Raw genomic sequence first — 20,849 nt, 5'->3', positions numbered from 1 at the left:
TGAATGCATGTTGTTCAAATGTCTCACCATTTTGAATTTAAGCTTATTTTTTATTCACCGTTTTTCAGATGCTAAATATTTTGAAAGGAGTGGGTTAATTTCATGTATCTCTCTTTCTCAGCTAGTACATATTTTTTATTTCCATAGAAATCTTTCAGTTTCCCTAGGAAGGTAAGCAGACATAAGGTTACAGCAGCGGTCAGCATGTAAGTGTTAGCGATTTTGACCACAGAAGTGTGATGTAGGTGTACGTGATGTGGGGCAGAGGGTGGGGATGGGAGGCAATGGAGAACACTTTCGATTTGGACTTGAATGTTCATTGGTTTGAAACAACTTCTTGGTGCTGATTAGACAGATACTTGATTTAATGGTCTGGTGTGTTCTGAAGCCAGAGCAGGCTTGGCATGATTATTTGTTAATAGTTACCTCATAACAGACTTGGAAAAGCCCTTCTAAGTTGAATTCCGTGCTCTACGTATGACAGGTGCCTGGCAGCCTGCAGCCCTGAGTGGAGGCAGTGCTGACTCAAGTCAGGCCACCCTCAAGCCACTTCCTTTGCTCTGAGAGTTGGACTGGAGGGAGGGAGCAGGGGTAAGGGGAATGAGCAGGTTTGTGGTGCTTTGTAGTGATTAAGAGCATTGTCTTTGCAATTACAAGGCTTCGTTTTGAATTCCAGAATTCCCACTTTTTAGCTACATGACTTTGACCAACTTTCCTCTTTTGCTGAACGCGGTTAATAACACCCTCTTCAGCAGGTTGTTGTAGGGTTCAGGTTAAATAAACAACATGAGTTGTAGGGCCCAGCTATGTGCTGAATACATAGTAAGCCCTTGAGAAATAGTACCACAAGCAACGCCTACTTTCTGTTTTTCTCCTTAAAGAAATCCAACTTGCATATGCAGAACTTTCTGTTGCTTAAATTAGTGCTGTGAACTGTGTAGAAGGTAATTCGTTCAGATCACAATGTTTTCATTAGAAATGAGCACGTAAGTTTGGCACTTTACTGTTCTACTCAGGCTGTAGAAGTTTTAGGAATACATGCATTCGAGAATGGTTGTGCTCTAGGTTGTGTGGGACATGAGACGGTGGCTCAGTCAGTGACACCAAAGCCTCCTTAGATGCGTTCTATGGCACTGAGGAGTTTTTAGCGACTTTTTCATGGCAACTGCCTCTAATGTTGCATTCTGCGATAGATAAGTGCATGGGGGTTTAGTCTGTAGTGCTCTAGTGATTTTGTCTCTAGACAAAATCTCTCATTTTTGTCTCTAACCCTAGAAGCATACAAAGTGATTTAGTGGCGAAGGGGTCGGACTTGGCATGAGGCAGCCTAGACCCTTCTCTAGTCAGCCAGCACAGAACTGTGATTCTGGTCCCTGACTTCATCTTGCTGTGTCCATGACGCTTCCTTCCTAGCCGTGTACAAGTTTCCTGCTCCGTAAAATGGGGGTAATGGTAGTTTTGGGTGGTGTTTTACAATGAAGTGATGGAGCTTAGCTGCGACACTGCACATAAAGCATTCTCCAAGTTCCTAGAACTTAGCAGGTGTCCAGCAGATGACCTTGGTTGTCCTCTCCCTTCTCCTTCTCCCCTCCCTCTCCTCATTCATGTTTCCTCCTTTTTCCCCATTGCATTTTTAGAAAAAGAGAACACTGGAGGTGCAGCAGTCAGGAAAACGATCTTTATTTCTGCTTTGGCTGTGGCTTTGATTGCTGTGATTTTGTGACATGGGCTGTACTCATAGATGTTGGCCCTGGCTGCTTACTAACAGTGATTTTTTATTTACTTATTTATTTATTTTTATTTTTTATTATTTTATTGTATTTTATTGTTTTTCTGTCTCTCTGCAGGAAGGACCAGAATGTTCTTTCTCCAGTCAACTGCTGGAATCTCCTCTTAAACCAGGTGAAGCGGGAGAGCAGGGACCACACCACCCTGAGTGACATCTACTTGAATAATATCATTCCTCGATTTGTTCAAGTCAGCGAGGACTCAGGAAGACTCTTTAAAAAGGTATGTAGTTGTTTCTAGTCATAGAGATACTTGGGTGGATCAGTGAGTGACACAGTGCTGTAAATAAGAGAAAGAGTTACTTATTGGCCCACTTACAAGGCTCACTATTGGTCATTCCATATCGTATCCTCATGGAGACAAAATATTCAATTGACATTCTTTTCTTTCTCTCTGAGCTGAACTAATAGCAGGTCTAGGAAAGTAATCATTTGCAAGATATAACCCGGATTGGCAGCATAATCCATAATCTGCATATGTTAATAATAACCATGTTTGGCTGATTTCCGTAAGTGATTTGTGAAGCTGTTAAGATTCAGGGACCTCCACTGTCACTTCATGTTCTTTTCTTCTGGTTCATTTTGCTCATTCATATATGTTTATGTTTTTGGTTTGGTTCTCTTTCCAAGTTCTTATCTTGGCCAAAGGGAACTCATGAATTTGGTTATTCTTAGCATGACATACCTTGGTCTTTGAGTTCCTGAATGCTTTTGGAACCTCAGTTGTTTGTGACAATTCCTTGGGAGTAAATTGAAAAATCTGATCAAGGACAGACTCATAAATAATTGTGATAATCTTAGGAAATTTATGGCAAAGTCACCTTACCTGTCACTAGTGGAACTGGCCTCTTGGAAAGCCAGAAACCTCTTTTCTAAGCTTTCTCAATCTGAACTCTTAATGGGGTTATTTATTCATGAATTTTGGTAACAAATGGTGGCAAAGGCCCCAACCATTGTACATGATATACCTTGTCTAACATTGAAGTTCTGAGATCCACAGAACACATTTCAGAAAGCAGATACTCTTCCCACAAGTTATAAATGTAAAGAATCTATATAGGGCTATTTTGTTTGTTTCCTGTATAGGGAATTCATTGGTTTCCAGTTGACAAAATTCAGTGTTAAAATTTGAGGCTGGGAGAGAAAGGACTTCAGTAAACAGAACTGTGATCGGTAATAGCTATAGCTCTTGGTCAGTTTTCCAATTCTTTTTGTTTGGTTGGTTGGTTGGTTTATTAATCCTCACCCAAGAATATATTTTTTTCTATTGATTATTAGACAGAGTGGGAGAGAGGGAGAGAAACATCGATGTGAGAGAGACACATTGAGTGGTCGCCTCCCCCACAGGCCCTGACCAGGGCCAGGGATCAAACCTGCAACCCAGGTATGTGTCCTTGACCAGGAATTGAACCGGAGACCCTTTGGTGCACGCCCAACACTCTGACCAGTGAGCAACACAGTTTTCCAATTCTTAACATTAGAAAGTTTCCAGATCTCAGGAGATCTGGAATTAGAACCTAATTTCTCATGTTTATAACAGCATGAAAAAATAAGTGATTTAGAATCTTCCAGCAACATACTTGCATCTATGAAGGGGCTTTCCCTGTATCTTAGAGACAGAATCTTAAGGGCACAATCAGATGACAGTGAAAAGAGGGAAGAGAAAGATAACTTGCTCTAGATCTCACTGGCTGTTTTTAGTGGCCGGGCTGTGCTCCGGTTGGGGCCCTGCTTCATTGAGGGGCAAGTGTTCTTTTTACCCTCTGCTCGTGGTTTTTATCATCTGCTGTAGCTTGCTTGTTTGTCATTAACTTGAATACTTCTGCAACACTTGGTGATGTGTATATGTGACTAAAATGAATGACTATAGTTAGTAATACTGTATTGAATACTGGAAATAAGTTAAGAGAGTAGATTTCAGGTGCTTTTTTCACACACACACAGAAAGGTAACTAACTGTGAGATGTTAATTAGCTTGATTATAGAAATCATTTTATATATATATGTATATGTATATATATATGCGCATATATATATATATATATATATATATATATATATATATATATAAAACCATCTTATACACCTTAAATATATACAATTTTTATTATAAAAATTTTAAACCTATTTAAGTGGAACCTTGATAGTAATCAGATACTACTTTAGCTCTTCTTTATGACCTCGACAGCCACTTAAACTATCTTGAGAAGGAAAGGGGTTGACTGATAATTTTTTCCTCTATCTCCTGTGTTCATCTGAGCGAAAACTTTTGCGAGAGATGTTGTTATCTAGATGCCACTCAATCTCTCAGCTCCCTTTTCTCCCAGCTTTAGAAATTTAGGGGAGAGCCAAGCTTAGAGTCTTGTGTCCCCTCCAGATCTCAGAGATGTTTATGTGAAGGCAGCCAGTTACCAAAGCCATGAGTTTTCCTGATTCCTCAGGTGCCCTTTATATTTTGCTAAAGTCCTAACTGCATGGCATGTGTACAGGACATGGGGCATTTGCCCTCCAGAAGGAAAATCCACTTGTGAATGATATACCTAGCCATGGTTGACCTTCTTAATCTGGGCATTTCTATGCTGGGAGTATAAGAGAATTTCTAATTACTCACATTTTATTGCATTACATATATTACATTTCATTGAAGAAAAGTACACATAGCATAGGCTTACAGCTAAATGCATTTTTATAAAATGAACATACTTGGTAACTAGCTCCCAGATCAAGAAACAGAATATTTTAATACCCCAGAAGCACACCACCACCACCACCATGTTTCCTTCTAGTCATTAGGGAGTTAGGAGAGAGGTCCAAACCCCAAGGATAACAGTTGTCCTAACTTTGAATAGCAGAGATTTGTTTTAATTGGTTTCATGCTTTATATAAATAGGACCATACAGAATGTACTCTTTTTCTGTCTGGTTTCTCTCATTCAACCTTTGTCTGTGAGATTTAGTCATATAGTTGTATACAGTTGCAGATCATAGGGTGTCCTCTTGATCTTTATAAATTTTTATCAATTAAATCATAGATTAATCTGCCCTGACCAGTGTCACTCAGTTGATTGGGCATCGTCCTGTGCACCAAAATGTTGCCAGGTCGATTCTGGTCAGGGCACATTCCCAGGTTGTGGGCTGTATCCCCTGTAGGGGGCATGCAGGATGCAGCCGCTCTGACATCAGTGTTTCTCTCCCTCCCCCTCTCCCTTCCTTTCTCTCTAAAAATCAGTAAAAATATACATTTTGAAAATGATAGGTTAATTCTATTTTGGCTGGGTGTGAGCCTCTCTGCTTTCTAGTAATAGGCAAAGAAGCTCTCTCTCTCCATACCTTGATTTTTAATCACTTATTTAGAGTGTGTTATTTAGAGAACTAAAGAATGTCTGTGGCTACCCTGTCATCTATGTGAAGCTCCCAGGGCTTGACTTGAGTTCTCCGAGCAGAGGCCTTTTTTAAGTGACCTTTTCTCTCGGGCTTAGCCCTGCTGGTAACTCTGACACCTTGGATGATTACTACTGCTTTCTGTGCCTCAGTTTCCTAAAGTTTTATTGTTGTTTTTTTAAGAGTTTGGTTCATGCTGCTTTTGAAAGCTTATATACTGTAATTCCATAATGACAAACGTATTCTGCACTGGGGGCTTTCTTCCAGTCGTTGATGACCTTTGTTAAGTTGTGATAGGTCATTTGCAGTCCCTGAGATAAGGCAGACAGGAGCGGATGTGGGTATGCAGTGGGCCTCGCTTAAGCAACCGAAGACTAGATTTCTTGAGGAATGAAGCACTCAGATTCTCTTATCTATAAAGGCCAGCAACCAAGGGACGCCAACACAGAATACACATGTATAAAATAGATACACCTTTCATTTTGCCTGTAAATTTGGTTCCCACAGCAAAAGAAAATCTACATTTCTCTGGAGACACCGACTTTAGAAGGAATACCTTTATTTCTGGTTCAGCCGTGGATACCCATGAAAATTCACGAATTTGAATCTATTCATCGCTGTCTCCCTTTCCCCTCCCCTTCCTCCTCCTCCTTTTTAATCTGTCCAACTTGAGTCATGGCACAGGTTATGATCATATAAACCAACAGTTGTTGAATTCTTATGTGCCAGGCACAGTGTTAAACACTTTAGGACATTAGCTTTTTTAATCCTTATAATAATCCTGTATGGTTAGTACTATTATTATCCCTACTTTATAAAGGAGGAAACTGAGGCTTCCAGAGCTTAAGCAAAAAAAGAAGTGACACTAGGATTTAAATCCAGTCATTTGGCTCTAGGCTCATGCCTAGGACTCTCTAGGCATGGTGTGCGGAGTAGAGGGTGTTCCGGATTTCCTTACTCTCTTCTGTTGAATCCTGGTATTTCACTCAGTTACAGAATTAATCTAACCTTTTCTCTCGAACACAAACCTTCAAAGGGTATGGAGGCATTAAATATCAACATGGAGTTGTTTCTTCTACCTGGTGTCTGGGCAAGCAGCTGGAAGTTCAGAGGGAAATAGGCCAGCGTGTTTTTCTCCCTGGGGATAGACTCTCTAGTAAGAGGGAAACAAAGACTCATTAAATGTGAGAACTGGCCCCAAATCTGGCTTACAGCTAACTCAGCTAATTTGGGGATGTCAGGGTGGTTATACAATTGCCCCCTCTATGCTACTGAACCCCCTTAAGGGATGCTCCCTGCTGCCCTCTGGTTTGTGGTTATGTTTGCTGGGGCATATTTTACATTTGCATGAAACCGTGGTGGATTCCTTTAGCTAAATATAACATCTGGAGAAAGTAGCCTCCTGTCCACAGCTTAGAAACAGACCCACTTTGTCTAGGACTCCAGGGGAAATTGAGCCCATTTGGTGCTCCTGACATCTCCTCTCATGTAATGAAAGCTCAGTCTGTCTAACCCCTGTTGGAATGAAGGTTTGGGCAAATATTATTGCTGCCACCTTCATTTTTTTAAATGCAGTGGCTTAAGAAACGGTGGCCAAAAACTGCCAAACGCTCCCTATTCCATGTCGTCTCTGTGAGAGGCATGTTCTAAAGAATCCCACCAAGAATAGGAATAAATGTCCCCACTTTCTCAGCATAAACTGAAATAAAGTTGGATGTGCTTTTTCCTAGAGGGGAGAGGACAGTCCTGTTCTCTCTTCCACTTTTCATTTAGCTGGAACACACTTAAAGTACCTCGACTTTGATTTGCAAGTTACTGTTTTTAGCCCTGAGCAGCTTGCTCACGTTTAGGTTTGGAAACTGGTCAATTGTCCTAAGACTCTCAGTTGCATCATTTTTTACAGTATTGCAGTTAACTGTACTTCTATCTTACCTTTATTACCCTAAGGTGCTATGGCAGAAAGTAAAGTTAAATTGAGAAAGCTAGGTCAGGTTCCCGATAGACTTTGCCTGTGCATGAGAGTCACTTGGAGATTTTTAAAAAAAATCTTTGTGACCTTGAAAAGGCAAGAGGTCTTAGGATAGCAAAAGCATAAACTGTAAATGATTTAAAAAAGATAAATTGGACTTCGCTAATTCTTGGACTTTTACTCTTGAAAGACACTGTTAAGAAAATGAAAGACAAGCCACAGTTTGGAAGAATATATTTATAATACATATTACTCAATAATAATAAGAAAAACTACTTAAATTTTTAAAAATAAGCTAAAGATTTTCATAGATACTTCACTAAAGAAGATATATAAATGGCCAATAAGTACATAAGATGCTTAATATCATTAATCGTCAGAGAAATGCAAATTAAAACTGTAAGGAAATGTGCTGTGTAGCATATACCTAGTGATATGTAGCATATCACTAGAATGGTTAAAATTAAAAAGATTGACAATACAGACTATTAGTGCGGATGGATGGAATTCTCATGTTGCTGGTAAGAATGTAAAGTGGTACAACCACTTTAAAAAACAGCTTGACAGTTTTTTGTGAAGTTAAATATTTACTTACCATATGACCCAGAAATTCCATGTCTAGGTATTTACCCAAGAGATTCCATGTCTAGGTGTTTACCTAAGAGAAATAAAAGCATGTAGCTACACAAGGACTTGTACCTGATAGTCCTAATATTGTGGGCTGAATGACGACCTCCCCACGCTCCCCTCCCCAAAAGATGTCCCTGTCCTAATCCCTGGAACCTATGGACGCCACCGTATTCATGTAAGACTTTGTACATATGATGAATTTGAGGATCTTATCATGGAGATATCACACTTGCTTATCCAAGTGGGCCCTAAATGCAATCACCAGTGTCCTTATAAGAAGGCGATGGAGGGAGATTACAAACAGGAGAAGGCCATGTGAGAGAAGCAGTCACTGAGAGAAGCTGCTAGGCCACTGACTTTGAAGATGGAGGAACGGGCCACGAGCCAAGGAGTGCAGCCAGAAAAGGCAAGGAAACGAATTCTCCCCAAGAGCCTCCCGAGGGAAGGCAGCCCTCCTGATACCTTGATTTTGGCTTAGCAAAATCCCTTTTGGACTTCTGACCTCCAGAACTGTAAGAGAATAAATTTGCGTTGGTTTAAGCCACTAAGTTTGCAGTAATTTGTTATGGCTGCTGTAGGAAGCTCATATTTTATTCATAATAGCCCAAACTGGAAACAACTCAAATACCCATCAACAGATGAATGGGAAACATAGGTGGCATGTCCATATGTGAATACTACTCAGCAATAAAGAGAAACAAAATGCTGGTGATACAGTAATGTGAATAAACTCTTCAAACATTATACTGATAAAAAGAAGCCAGACACAGTGAGTACATTCTGTATGAGTCCGTTTATGTGAAATCTTAGAAAGGATAACTAATCAATAGTGATAGAAAGCAAATTAGTGTTTGCCTTGAGGCCAGTGTTGCGGGGAGGGATTGACTACGAAGGAACACGAGAACTTGTGGGGTTATGGAAATATACAATCTTAATTGTGGCTATGGTTACATGAGTACGGGCATTTGTCAAAGCTTATCATACTGTGTACTTAAAATGTATAGATTTTACTGTATGTTTATTATACCTCAATGCAGTTGATATAAAAGATAATTAAAAAATACAGTGCCAAGGCCACACCCCAGAGCACGTGAATCAACCTCTGGGACAGGGCCTACGTGATTCTTGCACAAGCCAGGGTTGAGAACCACTGCCGTGGGCACTCTGGTTTCCATCTTTGGGAAACCCAAGACCTCAGAGCGCATTTGAAGCCTTAAGATCCTATCTGATTGTGAGCCACGTTTGCCCCTGCAGCAGACCGTGCTGAAGCATCTAGGCTGGTTTGTCTTGGCAACCCCTTGTGGTTTTCCTACTTCATTCTTGCAACGTGACAGAGGGCGAGTCTGGCTTCAGATAAGTCACACTGCAGGAAGTGAGGACTGTAAGAAGGGTGCTAAGGAAGAAACGTAAGAGGCTCAATTAATACTTTTCTCCAGGGCCCTCAGATGTTAAACGTGTCCTTCCCGTCGGCAGGTCGGTCATGATACAATATCTGAAATGAGAAGAGAATTGCCATGACTGGTTAGATTTCCTTTGGCACCAAAGAAATAATTCTGGCCTCTAAGGATAAAGGGGATTTCAAGCTAAAAGGAGCACATGCTACCTGCCTCCCTGTTTACCCCTTTGGATTAGAATAGGGGTTCCGAGGGAGTCTGTGAGTTCAGCTGTTTGGCATATGCGAGGAGAGAGGAGGGGGGTTCTGTAAGGAGGCGTGTGCCATGGTGGTGTCATAAATAAGAAAAGAAGAAATGGCCCAAAGAATGGCTTTCCGGTGGTTGTGTTCTGCCCTCCTGAGAGGGTCTAACTTGGAGATGTCTTTGGGAGGAGCAGCTGAGCGATTCGTCAGCCCCCCTGCCCCCCTCCCCCGCTGAACTCGGTGTGTTGCTGAGTTTCCCCCACGTCATAACACGGTCACTAACAGCTCTGGGCAGCGCTTTCCAGACGGCTGCTCCATCGGCCCATTGTATCTTGTTGGTAGCAAAAATCTGTTCTGATTAATTGAGCTTTATTCTCTCCTATCTGATGGCGAGATCCTCTTTGGAAAGAAAGAATAGGGTGTGAAGCGGAGCTGATCTGAGCAGGGGATGGAAGGCAGCCAGCTACTTCAAAGGCATCTCTGCTGATAAGGGGCAGCAGGTTTGCTGCCAAAGCCAGCACTGCGGGAGCTTTGCAGCTAGAGCCGTTCCTGGCATTCTAGCTGTGGTTTCTGTGACACCAGGTCAGCATCGTCTGTATCCTCTCCCTTTGGGCTTCTCTCTCGGTGGTCTACACTTTTTTTTTTTTTTTTGACTTAGGAAGATTCAGCTCAGAATGTGTGCATCAAAGATGCCTGCAGTCTTTTGCTTAGGTTAGTTTATATGTTTGCCTTTTTGGTGTTTTAGTTCTCAGGTATCTATCTGCCTAAGGTAGGTGCTGTGTTTAAAAGATTAAAGTGTAATGGTACTTCAGTCTTTATAAATCAAGGGATGATTAAGAGAATCTGAAGGACAATTTAAAAATATACAGAGTATGGGAAAGAGGTACAGTGGACAGAAAACAAAAGGTTCCAAATGCAACCTTGTATTTGAATATGACCCTAAGCTAAAAAACCATGTATTCAGTAAGTATTTTAGTGAACTTCCATAAGCCCAGCATTATGCTAAGTGCCAAAAAGAGCTTGAAATGCAATTGAGGAGTAAGATTTGCCCAGAGAGCTTAGAACTTTTCAGGCTACTTTTTAGTCTACTTAGATCTCCCAGAATTCTCTGTGGGGTGATGATGATAATAATAAGCTTTTATAAAATACTACTATAAATATTAGGCCTTAAATATATTTTCTCTAATCCTTCCATGTATTTTGCAAGTTTTTTTCCTTAACTTTTTATGGGAGTATAAAATACGTAGAGAAAGTACACATATTGTAAAGTGTACAGATCAGTGAATTTTTCCAAACTGAAAACAACTATATACTTAGCACCCAGATAAAGAAAAGAATGTTACCAGTATTTCATGAGTCACCTTCTTTGCCCCCCCTTCCATTTATTATCTCCTGAAAGGTAGCCACTATCCTGACTTGTAACACAATAGAAGCATTTGCCTGTTTAAAAAAAAAAAATTATGTAAATTGAATCATATAATATTCTTCCAATAATTTAAATGTCATTCTTTTGTTTCCTGGCCTCCATTGTTTCTGATGAGAATTTAGCTGTGATTTTTATTGTTTGTTTCCCTGGATATAATATTTGGTGGTTTTGATAGCTGCTTTTAATGTTTTTTTCTTTATCTTTTGTTTTCTGCAGTTTGACTCTGATGAGTCTAAATGTAGTTTTCATTGTACTTACTTGGTTTGGATAAATGCAATATTTAAATATCTTGGGTCTGTGGGTAGTGGTTTTTCTTCACTTTGGGAAAATTTCTGGCAAATACATTTTCTATCCCATTTTCTCTTCTTTGACTCCAATTGCACACCTGTTAGACTGCTTGATAACAAACATGCAGGTCATTGGGCCAAGCTTTTATTTTTCTGAGTGCTTTAGTTTAGATGACTTCTAAAGTTTGTTGCATCAATCTGCTATTAATACTGTCCAGTTAATTTTTTTTAATCCTCACCTGAGGATATTTTTTCATTGATGTTTTAGAGAGAGTGGAGGGGAGAAGGAGAGTGATGGAGAGAGAGAGAAACATCGATGTGACAGGCACATCGATTGGTTGCCTCTTACACTCCCGACTGGGGCAGGGATCGAGCCTGCAACTGAGGTATGTGCCTTTGACCGGGAATCAAACCCACGACCCTTCAGTCCTTGGGCCAGTGTGCTAACCACTGTGAAAAACTGGCCAGAGCTAATTTGTTATTTTAGACATTGTAGTTTTGAGTTCTAAGATTTCCCTTTGGTTCTTTTTCAGTTTTCCATATATCTCCTGAAATTTCCCTCTCTTCATTTGTTATTTTTAAAACCCATCTGGCATTTATTTAAAATTTCTTATCTGCTGTTTTTAATACCTACACCATCTGTGGTTCTGTTTCTATTTATTGGTTTTTCTCTTGTCCACTGATTGCATTTCTTTATTTTTTTCACATCTACTAATTTTTTATGACATATTGGACATTGTAGCTGATACATTATAGAGCTTATCTTCCTCTGGAGAGTGTTAAATTTTTTTCTAGTAGGCAGTTAAGTTACTGGTTGATCACCTCAAACTTGGTGGGGAATTGGTTTTATGCTTTGTTAAAGTGGGTCTATTTTGGTTTTGCCCTTAGTCCTAGAACATACTCTATACATCTAAGGCATGACCTTTCTGGAGTTTCCATGGAAAGCCCAAGTCATTTATCAAGCCCCTCTCACTTGGCAGGCTTTGAACTTCAAAGTCCGTCTCCCCTTACAGTAGGCAGCAGCCAGGATGACCAGTGGTCCGAGTGCCTGGGGCTGAAGGGGTCCTGGGACATGAAACTTTCAGTTTTATCCACTCCACTGTTGATGGCATTTGATAGTTTCAAGCTACCAGCCTCCAGTTTGAGGCTATTGTGAATAATGTTGCTTATGACTATTACATTGGAAGGTCAGTTTTCCCATAGTTGAAAAATTAAAACTCACATTGGTAAAATACTCTTTTGTAAGACCAAGAAGAGGTGACATTGGAATTTGAATGCTCATGCTTTTTCTACTACACTACCCTGCCCCACCCTATGCTTCAGTATTTATAGGAGATATCTTTAGAAAACAGTTGTTGCCAAATCGGATTGTTGAACCTGGTCACAATCTGAGCTTTAATGATAGTGAATTTAAAACCTGCTTTTCTCTCTCCCTTTCTTCTTCCCCCCTGTTTTCTCTGCCTTTACTTCTCCTCAATCCCCCTTTTCCCTCTCTCTCTTCCTCCCTGCTCTCTATTTTTTTAAATAACTTTAAAAATTTTATAGTTTATGTGCACTGTAGAAAATTAGAAAATACAGGGTGGGACAAAAGTAGGTTTACAGTTGTGAGTACATAAAACAGAGTTTATTATTATTTATTATTTAATTACTTTCCTTACAAACAATTGTAAACCTATTTTTGTCCCACTCTGTATAATAAAAAACCAAGTTTGTATTGTACATACTGTTTTGTAATCTGTTCTTTTAGTCAAGATCTTCATCTTTCCATTTCAGTAAATTTTCATCTCATCTGCTACCCAAGGCATGTAAACATTTTCCTAATTCTCCTAAAAAATATGCTCAACAACTAGTTTTTCCAAGTCAGTATCTAGTGCACACTGGTTTTATGCCCCTTAAATTTCATGTTTTATGTCCTTTAATCTAGTACTGTTCCTTATCTAAGACAGTGATTTTTGAATAAACAAGGCTGGGTGTCTGACAGAATGTCCCACATTTTAGATTTGTTTAGTTGCTTCCTTAAATTGTTGTTAAGTTCTTCCTACATTCTGTATTTTCTGTAAATTGGAAGTTGGTTCTAAATGCCAGATCTCCTCAAGCTCTGTATTTTTGACTGGAATGCATAATAGGTGATGTGGGGTACTTCATGTTACATCATCACATCAGGAAATAGTGTCTACTCAGCCCACCAATAGTGATGCGAATGTTGACCCCCCAGATTAGGTTCGTGACAGTCTGAACCCTCTGTTTCACAGTTAGACTTTTTCTCACGTGATATAAAGATCCCCTGTATGGTGTTATGTATGGTGCTGTCATGCAAATGTTGGGTGCCAATGCAGTCGTTCATGTGATGGTTTTAATATCAATGATAATTCTAGCCAAGCTAGTTTTTACCATCTCTCTACTTCTTGCATATACTTGATTGCAAGATGCCTCTCTGAGAAAAGGAGGGTATTATTAATACAACTTATCAGGTACCTTGCAAATACATAGTGGTTTAGAGACACTTATTACACCTTGGAGAAACTACACTAATAGTGCGGAAGCTGACTAGGTACCAATTTTTTATTATAAGAGTCATAGCAATAATAAAAATAATAATAATTATAACTAATACAAAATGAGTCCTAACCATGCCTAGGGACTTTGCTAAGTACTTTACATGTATTAATCGTTTTAATCATCACAACAACCCTCATCACAACAACCCTTTGGGATGGGTACTGGTTTTATTATCTCCATTTATAGACCAGAACAAGGGTAGAGTGGTTAAGCAGCTGATCCAAGGACCAGTGCTTGTACAAGGAATCAGTGGCTTGCATATTCTGCGGTAATACTTTCAGATGCTCCTGCCAGCGCCAGGCCAGAATTTGCACTGTGCCATGCTGCTTCTGCTTCTTCCCCAGCTTGTCCACAGGGGCAAGGCATCTTTGCTTTCAGCCTCCCCTCCTGAAGGACTGGCTTCTTTTGATTCTCCTATTTGTCTTTTCAAGAATTTTCCTTTTAATTTCTCCTGCTTGCCTGAGCATGATTTTTATTTCAAATGGAAAAAAAAATTTAATTCTTCCTTTGAAATAGCATCTTTAGCTTTTCCACTCTCATCTTCTTCTTTCCTTATAGTACTGGACTTTCTCTTTCTCTGATCTCTTGCTTTTTCCACCTGGTTCTACCTTCCTTTGCTTTTTTTTTTTTTTTTTAAGGTATGTCTTTATTGATCTCAGAGAGAGAAAGGGAAAGGAGAGGGAGAGATAGAAACATCAATGATGAGAGAGTTGTCATTGATCGGCTGCCTCCTGCACATCCCCAACTGGGGATCGAGCCCACAACCCGGGCATGTGCCCTGACCGGAAATCGAACCACGATCTCCTGGATCCTAGGTCGATGCTCAACCTCTGAGCCACGCCCGGCCGGGCCCTTTCTTTGCTTTTAAGCCCAAGCCCAGCCATTAGGTGTTTTGGGTTCTTTCTCTCCCTCTCTCTTTCTGTGTGTATGTGTGTGTGTGTGTGTGTGTGTGTGTGTGTGTGTGTGTCCCACTTCTTTTATCCATACTCCACAAATAACTTGGGTCTCTATTCAGCTTTGCTAGTATTCACTCAGCATGAACCTTCCATTTATAGACTACTATCCTAATTGTCTGCACTAATTCTTATCTTCAGGAGACCATAGGAGCCTAAGAGTATCTCTCCTCCTGGTCTCAAGAGCTCTCGGAATCATCCTCTTGTTGAGCTGAGTAGTTCTTGTTAAGGCCCAGGGACGGGACTGAGAAGTAACATTTTCTGTTTTTATTTTATGTTTCCTTTGATTCTGAAGCAAGCTAAAAAACCCATTAGCTTAGATTTTTTACAATTATAAAAGAAATACATGTTGGCATTGGCTGGGTAGCTTAGTTAGTTAGTGTTGTCCCGGTAAGCAACGGTTGCAGGTTCGATCCCTGGTCAGGGCACATACAAGAATCAACCAATGAATGTGTAAATAAATGAAACAACAAATCAGTGTTTCTCTCTTTTCCTCCCTCCTTCCCTCCCTTCCCCTCTCTCTATAATTAATTTTTTAAAAGTAATGCGTGTTCTTTCAAGATATTGTGGGGAACAGAAAAATAATATAAAGAAAATAATGACTGCTTACAATTGGTATTAACATCTAGGTGTATTTCCTTCTAATTTTCTTTTCTATGTGCATTTTCTCTTGAAAATTAGGATTATATTGTATATTAAGTTTTGTGTAATTTTTTAACATTTTAAGTGAACATTTTGCCCATGTCATGGCATCATCTTTGAAAGCACTGTTTTTAATGACTGTATATAGCACTCTGTCTTCTGGCTCCCCCGCAGCTCACTCATACATTCCTTATGGTTCTTTGGCTGTGTTGTTTCGACCTTCTACGGATCATGTGCTGGTACATTCAGAAGCAGTTTAGGATCTCGTGGTGTCTTCTTGGCAGTCACTTGTTTTTAGGGTGACTAGGTTGCCTGTGCCTTTGCTTGGGAAGACCCGCCTTCCATTTCCCAGGAGTTGGGGAGCTGGGCTTTCCCCCCTTCTTTCCCCGGTGCTTCCTTTTGCGCCTTCCTCATTCTCTCAGAGCCTGGGCCCTCGGCTCAGCGGAGCTCTCACCACGCTCGCTTTGCTCCCTTGTCTTTACTGAAGAAGCTTACTCACACCCTCACTCTTCCTTCCCAGAATGTCATAGAAATCAGTGAAACCTGGAAATAAAGTACTCTAAAATTATGAAAAAGACAAATGATAGCTAACATTGGTGAGAAAGTGCAGAAAAGCTTTGGGTGGGAATGGAAATTGGTGCAGCCTTATGAAAAACAGTATGGCAGTTCCTAAAAAATTTAAAAATTGTACTGCCACATGATCCAGCATTTCTACTCCTGGGTATATATCCAGAGGAATTGAAATTGTATCCAAAAAGATGTCTGCATCCCATGTTCACTGCAGCATTCTTTTTTTAAATAGCATTGTTCACAGTAGCCAAGATATGGAAAGAACCTAAATATCCTTGGATGGAGGAATGAATAAAGAAAATGTGGCATATACAGCCGTTGCCAGAAGTAGCTTTACAGTTGTTTGTATGGAAATAATACAATTAATAAATAAAGAATCCAAGAATAGACTCTGTTTTGATTACTCACAACTGTAAACCTACTTTTGCCTACCTCTGTGTATACCATGGAATATTATTCAGCCATTACAAAGAAGGAAATCCTGCCCTTTGTGACAACATGGATGAACCTGGAGAGCATTATGCTAAGTGAAATAAGCTAGACAGAGACAGGCAGATACTGTTTGGTATCACTTATATGTGGAATTAAACAAACCACAACTCTTAGAAACAAAAAAATAGAATGGTGGTTGCCAAGGGCAGCGGGAAATGACGTGATGTAGGTCAAAGGCTATAAATTTTCAGTTTCAAGGATAAGTTTTGAGGTTCTAAGTTTCAGAATACAGTTAATAATACAGTATTGTGTATATACAGTTAATATCTGTCAGTTATTCCCAAATATAGTTTAAAAAAAAGTAAAGAAAGTGCCCTGCAGAGCTTTGGTTATGTTCATGTAGAAGAGTGTGTACCTTGTGCCGCCTCCCTGCAAGGAGGGTCTTTCCCTCTCTAAACTAATCTTGTTTAACAGTGTGTTATCATATAGGGTAGAAAGGAAATAGAAGGCAAACTGGGAGATCCAGTCTCCAGTTTTAATCATCTCTTCTCCAAAGCCAGGATCACCCAAGCCTCCTGCCCATGTGAGCATCGCATCCTTTCCTGCCTTGCTTCTCCCCATGACCTTGTCTTCCTTTCGATGTTCATTCTGAGGGTGGAGAGTAGAAAAAAGCTTTCTCTTTTTGCAGCTCTTGAGCCAGTGGCCTTTCTGGGCCTTTCTGAGTTTTCAGGAGGAAAACCGCATAGCCCACCTGACTCTTCTTTCACTTCGTGGTTTGTTCTTTTGGTTTGTTTTTTAAGTATTGCTTTATTTAAGTCCAGAAACACAAGTACCACTACCAGTTCATCCTGTTCAATTTAATAAATATTATTGGATTGTCTCTATTTTCTGTATTCAACCGGGCTACAGAATAAGCTTAAAATATGGTTCAAGAGCTTAGATTTATTACATCTCAGTTGGGTAGACAGGCCACAGACTCCAGAAATAGGTTAGGACTTAAGACATCAATTTAATGAGTGGTGCAGATAATTAGTCACCTATAGGAGTTTGGAAAAGGAACAGATTCATAAGAGGTGAGTCAGGCAAGCTTCATAGAGGGGAAAGAATTTGGCTGATGTTCTTTTAATTACACACTTCAGGATTCTTAATTATCCACCCATTTCTTATCTTATGGAAATATCTTTTCAATATTTTCATAATACCTGGTGCCAACTTCCTCTCTTGTTTTTTTGTCCCCATTAAAGATGCCACCCATGAGACCAGTCTGACAGCAGCAGAGGCTTCCTATTGGCCAGCAGTAGGGGAAGACATGTGGGTCGAGCTTGGAGCCTCAGTGTGGAGGGCTTTGAATGTCAGCCCAAGACATTCAAGCCATTGACCATTTTAGGTAGGGCAGTGAAATTTTGAAAACCATGATTTGCAGTGGCATTGGTGGTAGTGTTAGTGTGGTTTTGGGGTGGAAGAAACTGTTTGCGGGCCTACTACAATAATTCAGGAAGATGACAGAAACCAGGTCTTGGATAATGTCACTGGGAACTGAATGAGTGGGAGTTAGTAAGAGGCATAGCAAAGAAATTAGAAATAGTGCCAGTGACCTGATATGAGGTAGACATTGGTAAGTGCTAGAAGAGGAATCGAAATCCAGTTAGTCCTTCAACAGATGTTTACAGTATGCCTCCAGTGTTTCAGGCACTGTGGTAGACACCTATAGGAGTTTGGAAAAGGAAGACAGACAGCAAAACAGGAAAACATCCTTGCCTGCATGGAGCTTATATTCTAGCCAGAGAAACAGACAACAGTCAAATAAACCAGAAATCTATACCATATCAGATGATAATAAAAATAAAGCAGGGCGAAAGGATGAGAGTGCTGGGGATACTGCTGATTTATATAAGGTACCAGGAAAGGCTTCGGTGATAAACCAGTGTTTGAACTGACTCTGGAAGGAAATGAGGGGTTTTGCTATTAGCTCTCTAAGGAAGGTATTTCAGGCAGAGGAAACTGCATGTCGAAGGCCATGAGATAGGAGTGAACTTACCTGATTAGAGAAACAGCAGCGAGGCCCTGTGCACGGTGGGCAGGAAGAAGAGCCGTGGGAGGCGTGGTTGGAGATTGGTGGCCGGCTGCCACCTGGAAGGGCTTTGCAGGCCATTGCAGAGCCACATGAGAACGTGGAGCAGAGGAATGATACAGTCTGACTCCTGTTTAAATGGGATTATTCTGGCCTCTGTATTAAGAAAAGACTGAAGGGGGAGCCAGGTAGGAACAGAAAAGGAAGGTCAGTTAAGGAGACTTCTATAAAATTCAGGTAGGAGATAATGGTGGGATGGGACAGAATGGTAGGTGTGTGGTGATCACGGGAAGAGGTCACATTAGGAGATGTATTTTAATAACGGAGCCAGTAGAATTTGCTGCTGAATTGAACGTGGCATGTGGGGAAAAGAGGAGTCAAAGATGACTCCAAGCTTTTAGCCTGAGCAGTTGGAAGTTGGAGTTGCCTTTTATTGGGGAAAGTATACAAAAGAGCCACTGATTCCTTATTTCCCTTGGGTGGAACCTGAACAAGGTATGACCCTCAGGCTTGGTGTAACCAAGACACTGACTTCTGGTCAGGAATGTGCAGCTGGAATACACTAGTCTTCAGTGGGAGGCCTGACTTTCTACCTAAGAGACCTCTGATCCAGAGAGAGCAGGGACCCGTAATTAGTGAAGAAACTGAGTGCCAGCAGGCCACCCAGCTAAGTGGTAGCAGTGGTGGGACCAAACCTATGCATTCGTCTCACTTCCATCCAGTACTCTCTCCAGGACACACCACCATACTTCCTGAGCTCAGTTTTAGGACGTGGCAAAGTGAAGATTCAGTGAGGGTTAGGGCTGGAAGGGAGATTTGAAAATTAACCACATAAAACTGATAGTTGAAGCCATGAAAGCGTGTATTCGGAGAAAAGTGCAGTTGAAGCTTAGAGAAAGGACTTTGAGGAGGCAGCATAGAGGAAAGCAAATTAAAATGGGCAAAAGGAAAATGAGAATAAATAGTCCCTAGAACCTAAATGAGAAAAAGATGATGCAGTGATGGTGTTCTGAAGGGGTCAGGAAGAGGGGGATCTGAGCAAGCGTCATGCACTTTAGATTTTTGAATCTTGGAAGACTAGGGTGTCCTCAGCAGAACCTCCACTCATTTTAAGCACTGTCTTTTCCTTTGAGCTAATAGTGAGAAGGAATACAATAGCATGTTTGACACAGAGAGTTACAAAAACAATCCATTCCAACTCTAGCATTACCTTCTTGTGAGCATTACACAGGAATTTGATCTTCCCAGATCTCTGTGTGCTCAGCTGTAAACTGAATAAAGAAGCATCTTTCCTGCCCACTTTGCCTCCTAGAAATGGTGTGAAGATAACCTTGAGAAAGGATATGAAACTGCTTTAGAAGAAAAATATTACATAAATCAAGATGGCTTTTTCTAGTTGACAACAAGTTTTTAGTTAAAAATAAATTCTTGTTAGAGTCATAAAAACTTCTTATATTAGGGATATATTAAATGCAGAACACATTGACCAATAAAATAGTCATTCCTCAACAACATGAAATATTTGACTATCATTTTGATTAAACCTTGCTTAATTACTGTGTCCATGAGACATATCAAATGCTGCCCGGGCTTTTAAATTTAATTTAATTTAATTTAATTTTGTAGTCATTGCTACCCAGCCACAGAAGAATTACCCTTGCCCCCAAGGCCACACAGGTCTTTCAAGCATTCGTAGGTTAGCATTGGTCCTTCTGCTGAAACACGGGGTGAGGTTTTCCATGCTGAGTTTGGAGCAGTGTGTCTGTCTCAGAGCTGCAGGCTGAAGCCCCAGTGGAGTGGAGGTTTGTCCTTCTAACCCCCTTCACATACAGTATATGAAGATCAGGAATGGAAATTAATTGTACCTGCCGGCATTATTAAAGTTATCCGTGCATACCCTCTCCTGGGCCAGGAAGATTAAAAAGGGCGTTGTAGTCAGAGCAGATGATTTCCGACCAGGGGGCGGGCCTCTACCCCAGGTTAGATGAGAAGATGTGACCTGAGCTTGGTGCCTCTGGCCTCGCACCACATAGCCCGGGGCTCTGCAGAGTCTCTGCCTCATGCTCTCCCCGGCCCTGGAGAAAAGCCAGGCTCCTGTCCTCTGGATCAGAGGCCTCTCAGGTAGACAGTCAGGCCTCTCCCTGCAGACTAGAGTATTCCAGCCGCACGTCCCTGACTGGAAGCTGCAGTGAGGTGTCTTGTTCAGGTTCAAGCTGAGGGAAATGAAGAATTGTGGTGCTGCTCCCAGGTGTAGACAGCGTGTTCACCCTACACAGTTACTGAGTTTGGACTGTGTGTGACACATTGCCAGGTCCTGGGCAGATGGCATGGCGCGGGCCCTGGCCTAAGAGCACAGTCGGGCGGGAGAAACACGTGCAGGTAAGCATGGTGCCAGTGTAGTAACGGGGCTGCAGTGGAGGAAGGCACCAGGTGAGTTTGCCTTGTGAAACCCTTTGAGCCTTAAGAAGGTGGAGGAGTCGGGGGCAGGGGGGTGGGAGGGTGGCCCA

General features: G+C 41.0%; 1 protein-coding gene across 10 annotated transcripts in view; it reads left to right on the top strand.

The window, feature by feature from the left end:
- SRGAP2 (SLIT-ROBO Rho GTPase activating protein 2) overlaps positions 1-20,849 on the top strand; it is a 226,992-nt gene that overhangs the window by 114,794 nt on the left and 91,349 nt on the right. For all 10 annotated transcript variants that reach the window (XR_013997642.1, XM_081120455.1, XM_081120458.1 and 7 more), the window contains exon 4: positions 1,848-2,010. Coding sequence is in view for 9 of the 10 variants with exons in the window: in XM_081120455.1 (XP_080976581.1) it covers positions 1,848-2,010 (163 nt within the window). In the remaining variant the exon portion in view is untranslated. The remainder of the gene's footprint in view (positions 1-1,847; positions 2,011-20,849) is intronic.

The sequence above is a fragment of the Miniopterus schreibersii genome, assembly GCF_964146895.1.
Source record: "Miniopterus schreibersii genome assembly, chromosome: 19".
Lineage (NCBI taxonomy): Eukaryota > Metazoa > Chordata > Mammalia > Chiroptera > Miniopteridae > Miniopterus > Miniopterus schreibersii.
Note: the sequence above shows the minus strand (reverse complement) of the source record. Positions and strands in the feature narration are given on the sequence as shown.